This window comes from Phallusia mammillata, chromosome 4 (genome assembly GCF_965637545.1).
Source record: "Phallusia mammillata chromosome 4, kaPhaMamm4.hap1.1, whole genome shotgun sequence".
Taxonomy (NCBI): Eukaryota; Metazoa; Chordata; class Ascidiacea; order Phlebobranchia; family Ascidiidae; genus Phallusia; species Phallusia mammillata.
Window position 1 is genome coordinate 22,553,856 of NC_137255.1, and position 10,920 is coordinate 22,564,775.

Sequence of the window (10,920 nt, forward strand, 5' to 3'; positions counted from 1 at the left end):
AATTGAAACGCGATTCCTAATAGCCTCCAACAACCAGTCCACACAGATAGATGTTTTGCTGATCTTATTAGGCGAATTCTTTGAATGTAGGACGATGAAAACGAATAGGAAACGTGTAGGAAACGTATCGGAATCGGTTTCTGCACAAAGCATGACATTAACACACTGCGCTTTAAATGCAGAAATATAGCACAAATCTTACCAACTGTTGTGGTAACCGGAGAGAGTAAATAGCACGGGTATTCAACTCGCATCAATTACTGGCACACCTAAACATTCAATTACATATATCACCACACTGCGCCTTTATGACGTCACACACAGTTCTTACCAAGCTATGTTGGGTGACAGTTCAGAATAAGTCACGCTTCACGTGAAGATAAAACAGAAATACTGCGTAAACAAAATGCAACTTAAGCACCTTGTCTAAACCCAATTACACGTACAGTACAACTATTACAAAGCGAATGACATATTAGGTCATTGCGGTTAAGTTCGCATTCATTACAATAATTCACATTTTGGAGTCATTAAACACATATGTACAAAGTTACTCACCAATAATCGTCAACACGACAATAAATAGCCTTTTCTAATTCAACCGACGCAGCACCGTGCTCCACGGAAGTCAGCAACAAAAAGAACTGAACCACATTGCGTTATCACACAAAACTGGCAGCCGATTATTACGTCACACAACGCAATAGATTACAACACAAGTTGTACTGAGGAAATGCGGGACTCAATAGAAATCTGCAATTACTGGCAAATAAGATGTAACATACCCCCCACAATGTACGAATCCAAGGAGTACATTTACAACACAACACACAAACATCGGCAGTAATTGCGAACACAATAAACACACAACTAATCACGCATCGCGTCGTCGCGGCATAGCAAGCACAATTTTGCAATTGGGCGTCTGAGTGCTCCAGTGTGAGTCTTGACGATCACCTGACGCACTACTCCCTTCCGATCAGGAAGCACATCGGTCACGCGACCCAGAAGCCATTTGCTCCTAGGCTGATTATCATCCGCTACAAGCACAATGTCGCCGACCGTGAAATTAGAATGTCTATTTGCCCACTTTGATCTGGGCATTAGCGTCGGCAGGTACTCGCGCGACCATCGCCGCCAAAATTGGTCGGCCAAGTATTGTACTTGGCGCCAACGGTTACGATGGAAACAGTCCTTCCCCGTAAACAGTCCAGGGGACATATTCGGCGCTGCACGTTGCAGCAGTAGGTGATTTGGTGTAAGGGGCTCCTCATCCTTCGAATCGAACGTCACCGGAACCAAGGGACGAGAGTTCAGGATGGCCTCGACCTCCACCATCAGCGTCATCAATTTCTCATCAGACAATGTCTGCTCCGAAAGCAGAGCGTTGAGAATTTTGCGCACAGAGCGTATCATTCGCTCCCAAACCCCACCCATGTGGCTGGCAGTGGGAGGATTGAAGCTCCACGCAATATCACGTTGTTGCAGATATTTGTAGATCTGCCTTTGATTCTACCTGTTCAGCTCTTCGCGCAGGATGCGCTCAGCTCCAACGAAGTTTGTGCCGTTGTCGCTGTAGATCTGGTCTGGTCGTCCTCGACGACCGATGAAACGTCGGAGAGCTCCGATAAAGGAGTCCGTAGACAGTGAATGCGCTATCTCGATGTGCGCGGCCCTGGTGGAGAAACAGCTAAAGATGCACCCGTACCTCTTTACCTCACTTCGTCCTTGCTTCACAAGGAAAGGGCCAAAGTAGTCGACACCGACCACTGAGAACGGCGGCTTATTGGCCTGCAGTCTCGCAGCAGGAAGGTCTGCCATCATCTGTTTGCTCAGAGAGCCATTTCTTCGTCGACAGGAAACACACTTGCCGAGAACACGACGAACCGCTACCCCTCCTTTGATGATCCAGTAGCGTTGCCTGAGAGACGACCATGTGTGTCCCATTCCAGAATGGCCAACCTCGTCATGCTGCTGCATAATCACCAGGTCTGTAAATCGATGGTCGTATGGAAGAATCATCGGATGCTTCACATCAAACTCGACACATGCACGCTCGAGCCTTCCACCAACTCTCATAACTCCATTGACAAGAATTGGGTTAAGCTTTCCAAGAGCCCTCTTTTTTCCTTGGTAAACGAACAGGTTCGCCTTTGGCCTTTGACATCGCAGCCATAACGTCTGGGAAACTTCGTCTCTGCACATACTTTACAATCTCAAGCTCGGCAGCCTTGAGTTCAACAACGGTCAGTTGGCCAGTAGGTGCTTGATACTTGGCAGGAAACCTCCTTGACATCAACATCGATTTGAATCTGAGCAACCAGCTTACAGCCCTTTTCAGCCGATTGAGTGATGAGTAACTGGCAATGAGTCGATCCGTAGCGGATTCGCTGGCGACCAGACAAACGGTTTGAGTTTCTTTCTTTAACAAAAGAAATTCGATTGGCAATGACGACAAGTCCGGACAGGTAGGCCATCCATCTTCTTGCTCCCAGAGAAACTGGGGTCCAGTAAGCCATCGGCTGGACCTAAGGAATTTATTCACACTGAGTCCACGAGACGCCTCGTCCGCTGGATTTACTTTGGTGCTGACGTGTCTCCATTGACTAGGCCGGGAAACATCCTCGATTTTGGCCAAGCGATTTGCAACAAACACTGGAAAGCGCTTATTGCAGTTGCGAATACTTTGAAGAACCGCAGTCGAATCCGTCCAGAACACGGATTGGCATTCGTCCAGTTGCAGCTCCTTTCTTACAAGTTGATCCAACTTCGCTGCAACAACGGCCGCCGTCAACTCCAAGCGGGGAATCGAACATGTCTTCAGGGGGGCAACGCGTGCCTTGCCTATTACAAACGAGCAGTGAATGCGTCCTCGCTCGTCTACCAGCCTCAGATAGGTCACCGCACCGTAAGCTGTAGATGACGCATCTGCAAAATGGTGCAATTCCGTTTTTCGCACCTTACCAAAATCGTGGGGCTTCACGCATCTTGGCAGAACGACGTCTCCTAACCGCGGTAGTTGCTGCAACCATTTTGCCCACGATTCGGAGTCTTCATCGGAAAGAACGTCATCCCATCCCAGCTGCTTTCTGCAGAGATCTCTTTGCATAGTCTTGGCCACCACGATTACAGGCGCTGCAAAGCCAAGAGGATCGTATAAGGAACTTACCACCGACAGGATTGTCCTTCTGGTGTAGGCTGTAGGCTGCTTTACATCGACATTGAAACCGAACTCGTCCGACGAAACGTTCCATCGAACACCAAGTACCCTCTCGCAGGAGGAACCATCCACATCCAGCTCCTTCACCGATTTAGCCCGTTCCTCTTCATCAATAGACGCGAGAACTCGCTCGCAGTTGCTAAGCCACTTGGTTAGCCGAAATCCCTTCTTCTTGAGAAGTGCACAAATACCTTTGACCAACTGAACTGCTTCTGCTTCAGTCGACACGGATTTTAAACAGTCGTCAACGTAGAAATTCTTTTCTACCGTCTCGACGACTTCCTTTGAAAATTCGCTTCGCAGATCATTAGCGGCTTGTTTAAGACAAAAACTCGCGCAGGAAGGGGAAGAAGTTGCTCCAAACAAATGAACGAGCATCCTGTGCGCGGTGGGCTTCTTCGACACATCGCCATCAGGCCACCACAAGAACCGAAGCGCATCGCAGTCTGTCGGCTTCACACGTATCTGATGAAACATGGCCTCGACGTCGGCGACAAGAGCTACCTTTTCCATCCGAAATCTTGAAAGAACTCCTACTAAAGAATTGGTCAGATCCGGACCCTGGAGTAAAGCATCATTCAACGACTGGTCGCGGTATTTGGCAGCACAGTCAAAAACTACCCGTACTTTCCCGGGCTTGTGTGGATTTGTAACAGGGTGATGCGGCAGGTACCATACTACCTCTGCAGACTGTTTCTCATCTGGAACTTCTTCGGCATAGCCCTTAGCTATGTAACCCTGTACCGTCTTTGTATACGCATCGCGTAGCACGGCGTCGCGTCTCATGCGACGTTCCAAAGAACCCAAACGATTTAGCGCCATGTCCCGGTTGCACCGAAGCGCTTGTGCGTTCGGGCGCCATGGCAACGGCAACTCATAATGACCTTGCTTGAATTGCACACTGGTTTTCATTTTATCTAAGACGTACCGGTCTTCACGCGACATAGGCATCGCGTCGACGTTAGTATCTTGAAAGTCGGTCTTCCACATTCGCTCTAACTTCTCGTGCAGCGAATCATTGGCAACTTGAGTAAAGTTGACGGAAAACAAATCAGTTGACTTTTTAGAGACAGGTCCTGCCAATGCCCATCCCAGTGGAACTCTAAATGCAACAGGTTGCTTCGGTTTTCCCTTTCGTACCTCTTGCACGAGAAAGGCCTCTGGAACGTCCAGCCCGATGAGCAGCAAAGCTTCACTGCAATCTACCTGTGGGAATGACAGGTCTCTGATATGTGGAAGCGCATCTAATTCCGCGTTTCTCGGAAACTTGTTGGCGGTAATAGGCAGACAATCAACAGCGAACACCTCGGGGAGTTCAACAGTTGTGGAGCCATCAAGCGATGCAACAGATAAATTTACTCTTTTGCCCTCACGCCTGCGACTGTCTCCGTTGACCGTTTTAAGCGTCACGTTGCTCGCTTCACCTCGTAGACCAAGCTTGTCTGTCAGTTTTTTGTCGCACAAAGTAATGCCCGAGCCAGTATCTAAAAGAGCGTAAGTATCAACAGTCCTACCGTTAGCACGGACTTTGACCGCAACCATCATCAAGTTGACGCTCTGTCTACCAGAGGAAGCATGACAGTCCTTTCCAATCGCCGACACAACCGAACAAACTGTCCGTTCCGGCGCAGGTCCTTTGACAGGAGACTCGTCCTCTCTCTTCTCTGGCGGATGCAATAAGGTGTGATGGGCTTCATTGCAGTCCCTGACGGTACACGCTTTGGGGCTGTTGCACTTAGTAGCAAAGTGCCCAAATCTGAAACAATTATCACAGAGTCTGCGGCGCCGGGTGACGCGCAGACGATCACGGTAACACCGGGATTTAAATTCCTCGCATTTAGCAAGCACGTGATTTCCCGAACAGCACTGACAGAGCGGGGCAGTGGGAAAATGAGAAGGTCCGGCACGAGCCTTAGGTCTAGATTCTTGTTCGCTTACAACAACATGACTGGAAGCCTTTACATGACTACTTTTACCTTTCGCCTTCTTAGCTTCGTTGCGATGCTCATCGAGCATGCGGCTGAACAACGAATTTGCAATCCGATCCTCAGTTTCCACAAAGTCCACAAGATGCTCAAACAAAGGTTCACGGCCAGTATCTCTGAGAATTTTCTCAACACGCCGTTTCCAAGCCTCTTGCATCTTGAACGGTAGACGATTCACAACAGCAATCAACGTAGGGTAATTATTCATCTCGGAATGCTCGTCAATGTCTGAAAGCGTAAGTAAACAATCGCGCAGCGACTGCGCAAGCTCGCTTAAACCAGCAGCATCGTTCGGTCGCAATTCTGGACCGTTGACAACACACCTTACACATGCATGAGCGATTATATGTGACTTGCCAAAGTGGTCGTACAGTAACTGCCTCGCTTGTTGGTACCCGTTTTCCTTTAGTCTAAAGCAGTGTTCAATCAATTTACGGGCCTTGCCATCACAATGCTGCGCCAAATACGACAATTTGGCACCATCGTCGTCGACCTTGTCGTCGATACGAGAATCAAAATTGCGGACAAACTTCCAATAGTCCATTGGATTGCCATCAAAAACGAGAACTTTAGGCTTCGGTCTGTTTATGTGCTTTACAAGTGATGCAATCTCATTGTCATGCACGCCAGTTGGCTTGACCGAATCATATGTACAAATACTATTTACAATTGGGTTTGTTGCTGTGAACGAACCTCTTTCGTCAAACGAAGATTTAATTTTGGGCGCATATTGGGACAGGGGCTCTGACGGAGCAACATAGTCAACCACATACCGCTGATCAGGAGGGCTTCGCTGCGACGTGACAGGCGGTGACGTGAACAATACGCGGCGTTGATCCCCGAGCGGCTCCTCCAGGGGAGGCGTGGTCGATTCACCAGAACCTTCCTTCACCGTCACGTACTCCGTGTTTCCTGACATCTCATCCCAAACTTTCTCCTCGACCTCTGCGGCTTGTAGCTGGTGCTGCAGTTCTAGCATTTCCATGCTGTCCTTTTGGCGCTGTTCTTCTTCAGCACGACGGATTTCTTCCTCGGCACGTCGCCTTTTCATTTCTTGCTGCTGTCTGGCCAGCTTCTGCTTCTGCGCAGTCTGCTGAATGGCAAGACGCGCGAGCTGTGTCGTTACTTTAACTCTAGTTCTACTATTAGTCGAAGAACTAGAGCGCCTACTTCGTCCGCAGAACGAGTCGTTGTCCTTTGGACTCTTATCACCGCTTCCACTCGGACTAGCTATGTTAACAGGTAAAACACTGGTAGATGGAGAATTTACCTCGAGAACCCAGTGAGAGACTCGGTCATCGAATTCGGCCTTGTTTTTCCTTATGCTTGCTAGTTCGTCGGCAAGATCGGGATGCGCCTCGTAGGCAGCAACAGCATCGATAAAAAGATGTTCGAGCGCAACCAAAACCGTCTCGAGCACCTGCTTGTTGCGGTGGTCCTTCATCAGACACTCGGCGACTAGGTATTGTTCACTTAGGCGTCGACGACAATCAGCGACCGCTTCAGGAGTTGTAACGTTTGATTGGCTCATCTTGGACGGCTTAAATATTCAACAAACGGTTAAACTTGCCTTCAACACACAGTTGAAGCTTATTTCAAAAAGCAGTTGAAACTTGATTTCAACTGCAGATTGCGTTCAACACCCAGTTGAAACTTGATTTCAACTGTATTGTTCTGTTCAACTAACAGTTGAAACTTTCATGTAACGTCCCGTGAACGCGCCCCGGTTATAGCGCGGAACGTCACACGAGGAGAGAATTGAAACGCGATTCCTAATAGCCTCCAACAACCAGTCCACACAGATAGATGTTTTGCTGATCTTATTAGGCGAATTCTTTGAATGTAGGACGATGAAAACGAATAGGAAACGTGTAGGAAACGTTAGGAAACGTATCGGAATCGGTTTCTGCACAAAGCATGACATTAACACACTGCGCTTTAAATGCAGAAATATAGCACAAATCTTACCAACTGTTGTGGTAACCGGAGAGAGTAAATAGCACGGGTATTCAACTCGCATCAATTACTGGCACACCTAAACATTCAATTACATATATCACCACACTGCGCCTTTATGACGTCACACACAGTTCTTACCAAGCTATGTTGGGTGACAGTTCAGAATAAGTCACGCTTCACGTGAAGATAAAACAGAAATACTGCGTAAACAAAATGCAACTTAAGCACCTTGTCTAAACCCAATTACACGTACAGTACAACTATTACAAAGCGAATGACATATTAGGTCATTGCGGTTAAGTTCGCATTCATTACAACAATTCACATTTTGGAGTCATTAAACACATATGTACAAAGTGACTCACCAATAATCGTCAACACGACAATAAATAGCCTTTTCTAATTCAACCGACGCAGCACCGTGCTCCACGGAAGTCAGCAACAAAAAGAACTGAACCACGTTGCGTTATCACACAAAACTGACAGCCGATTATTACGTCACACAACGCCATAGATTACAACACAAGTTGTACTGAGGAAATGCGGGAATAAATAGAAATCTGCAATTACTGGCAAATAAGATGTAACACCAGATTTCAAATGAACTTTTTGGATCTACAAATGTTCTAAGAGTCTCGCTTTAGGCAGGGCATAAAGACTGGTCTGTGCTTGCGTTAATTAAAAGTAAATAACGTTGTACTCTTTCGCAGATATCGCACAAAGTAGTAATTGTACTGCAGTGCCAGAGTTCTTATAGGGTAGGGTTGCCATTCGTCCGGATTTTCCCTGACATGTCCGGGAATTTAATTTTTAATTCTGCGTCAGGGAGAAATGGTAAAATGTACCTAAAAGTCCGGAATTCAAGAAAAAATATTTGTATACATTATAAAATTAATGTACCAACGGAGAAAGTTTCTAGTAGATAGCTACAACCGCGTCTATACCATGAAACGATAAGAGGTAAACTGGCGACGCGCAGGTTAGCGCAGTGGTCGTCAACCTATGGGTCGCGACCCCAAGTGGGGTCGCCTAAACTTTTTCTGGGGTCGCGATAAGTCACCGAATTTAATTTATTTCATTTTAAAATTAATCACAGAGAATCAAACTAATATTATGCTAGTTTTAGAACTTTTGCTCTTGTTTTGTAGTACAGCTTGCTACCTCCTGTTACAGTTAAATCGTGGTAGTAGAAAAACGCAAAATGGCTTTATCGCGTAACAATGGGTTTGAACAACGTGTATTATGACTCAACACTATTACTTTGTATTATTTAAGGTGACACCAGAACAAGTGAATAGTTATTTATGCAGTTGTAGTGTGCAGATATTTTTCGCTGTTTACAGTTAGCTTTGTAGCAGAGTAACAGTAATTTGTAGTCTGTAAGTAAAGCTTAGCATTATACTAGCATGGCAGCAAAAAATACCAGAAAAAGATCATATGACGAGGCCTTTTTAAACCTTGGTTTTACTGAATTTCATGGCAAACCAAAGTGTGTAATCTGCCATAAAGTTCTGGCAGAAGAATCGATGAAGAAAAATAAACTTACACGTCATTTAGAAAAAACCCATCCAGACTGCGTGAACAAACCAACCGAGTTTTTTGAACGTAAATTGCAATCCCTTGCATCACAAGCAGGCGTGATGAAAGCATTTACTGCAGTAAACAAAGCTGCTGTTTATTGTTCGTATGTCGCCTCTTATCACATTGCAAAGCAAAAGAAAGCCCATACAATTGGAGAAAAATTGCTAATGCCGGCAATGAAGGAAGTTGTGAAGGTTATGATTGGAGAAAAGGAGAGCAAAAAGTTAGATTCAATGTCACTATCAGCTGCAACAGTAAAACGTAGGATTGAAGACATGTCCAATGACGTTCTGGACCAAATTGTAACTCGTAAATGGTTCTTCATGGTATGCAGTTCAATTAGACGAGTCTACTGATGTTGCCGGTCTGCCTCAGCTTTCTGTATTTATTCGATATATCAATGGTGGAGAAGTATTAGAAGAGCTTTTGTTTTGCAAATCACTGCAGTTGCATACTAGAGGTGAAGATATATTCAAAAGTCTTGACGATTTCTTTCACGATCGTTGTATACCCTGGGAAAAATGTGCTGGAATATGTACCGATGGTGCGGCAGCATGTACTGGCATCAATTCGGTGGTTGTAAAAAGGGTACAGGACAAAGCACCATTCGCAAAATGGACGCATTGTTTTTTGCACAGACAGGCACTTGCCGCCAAAAATTTATCAGAGGAACTGCATGATACTTTGAATTCCGTGACAAAATGTGTCAATTACATTAAAGCGAGGCCACTCAACCAGCGTTTATTTACTTGTTTGTGTGATGAAATGGGTGCTGATCACACGGGTTTACTATTGCACACAGAAGTGCGTTGGTTGTCACGTGGTCGAGTACTCAAGCGAGTTTATGAACTGCGAAAAGAAATTGTTATTTTTCTCCAAAAACAGGAGCATCTGGCTTTGGCTGAAAAGTTTGGTCAGGAAAAGTTCATTGCAAACGTGGCTTACTTAGCCGACATATTTGATTCGCTGAACTGTTTAAATCAATCCATGCAAGGTTCTGGCTTTACAATTATTGATTATACTGCAAAAATTACCGCCTTCTACAAAAAGTTGATCCTGTGGCAAAGTTATGTGAAGCGAAATGAGTTTGACATGTTTCCAGAACTACAGCAATACATTGTCGACAGAGATGTGGCTATCCAAGATACCATACTTGGACACCTTCAGCAGCTTTGCAAAAAGTTTGAGCACTACTACGGCAACATTCTGACGCCGTCCAAAGAACATGACTGGGTAATAAATCCTTTCTCTATCGTAGATTTACCTAAACTGCCTCTCCGTGTTGCGGAAGAATTTACAGAAATGACAGCAGATGCAGCAAACCGCATTTCTTTTGACGTCTTTAAAGCAAAATACCCAAAGGTCTCCGCAAATATTTACTTTTGAGTGTCGATGCACTCAACGTACCCGACTATGTCAAATTTTGTTGTTCAACTTCTAATCCCGTTTTCAACCACGTGGCTGTGTGAAGCAGGATTTAGTGCAATGAGTGTACTAAAAACGAAACATCGTAATCGATTGGAAGTGGAGCATGACATGCGGTTAAGCTTGTGCAAAGTCAAGCCGCGGCTTCAAAAACTTGTGGACAGTATACAGGCACAACCATCTCACTAACAGTGCAAACTAAATGTTTATGTCTTAAATGAAACTCCTTGAAAACGTTTTTCGGAATACTTTTGTATAGCCATATTTGTTTGTAAATATGTATAGTTTGTGTACTTGTTCTTTCGTTTTAGCTTTACTTAAAACATTTTCTCAGTGCCGAAAAAAATGGGGTCGCATGTAAATTCTGATTTAATTTTCCCCTAAATTGGGGTCGCCTATAAAAAAGGTTGAAGACCACTGGGTTAGCGTACCTGTTACTGTTTGATGTGTGTGCGCGCGCAACAAAACCTGTTTGTTACTAGATGTGTTAACAATATGTGTTAAATACACAAATAAAAATCCGCGTTTCAAGAAAACACAGCATTCGAAGCTACATGAGAACGTGGAAAATTTCATTTAACTGTGTACCTAATATGCAGGGAACCAACAAACAACTAAAAGTCATTTTTACAGTGGCATTTTTACAGTGGAACATTTTTACAGTGGCATTTTTCTTCAAATTTAAAAAGCTCCTAGTGACTCCCATCGTTTAATTTTTTTGGTTAAAAAAGAACTTAACTAAACAGAAGC

At 45.1% G+C, this 10,920-nt stretch overlaps 4 protein-coding genes and 1 long non-coding RNA gene across 5 annotated transcripts; 1 reads left to right on the top strand and 4 right to left on the bottom strand.

Annotated features, from left to right (window-relative positions):
* Nucleotides 1-49: 49 nt before the first annotated feature.
* On the bottom strand, nt 50-6,736 carry LOC145223638 (uncharacterized). The gene is made up of 2 exons (XM_080090039.1): nt 559-6,736; nt 50-393 (listed from the first exon to the last, which is right to left on the bottom strand). The coding sequence occupies exon 1, from the start codon at nt 6,734-6,736 to the stop codon at nt 2,102-2,104; it is 4,635 nt and encodes a 1,544-aa protein (XP_079946165.1). The 3' UTR covers nt 50-393; nt 559-2,101.
* On the bottom strand, nt 871-1,437 carry LOC145223636 (uncharacterized). Its single transcript, XM_080090036.1, has one exon. The coding sequence runs from the start codon at nt 1,435-1,437 to the stop codon at nt 871-873; it is 567 nt and encodes a 188-aa protein (XP_079946162.1).
* On the bottom strand, nt 1,513-2,079 carry LOC145223637 (uncharacterized). The gene has a single exon (XM_080090038.1). The coding sequence runs from the start codon at nt 2,077-2,079 to the stop codon at nt 1,513-1,515; it is 567 nt and encodes a 188-aa protein (XP_079946164.1).
* A 274-nt stretch (nt 6,737-7,010) lies between the features above and the next one.
* Nucleotides 7,011-7,706, bottom strand: LOC145224266 (uncharacterized). The gene is made up of 2 exons (XR_013859603.1): nt 7,174-7,706; nt 7,011-7,111 (listed from the first exon to the last, which is right to left on the bottom strand). It is a non-coding gene; the product is annotated as an uncharacterized LOC145224266 (long non-coding RNA).
* An 864-nt stretch (nt 7,707-8,570) lies between these two features.
* Nucleotides 8,571-10,131, top strand: LOC145223639 (zinc finger BED domain-containing protein 5-like). The gene is made up of 2 exons (XM_080090040.1): nt 8,571-9,006; nt 9,080-10,131. Exons 1-2 carry the CDS (start codon nt 8,571-8,573, stop codon nt 10,129-10,131), a joined length of 1,488 nt encoding a protein of 495 aa, XP_079946166.1.
* The last annotated feature ends 789 nt before the right edge of the window (nt 10,132-10,920 follow it).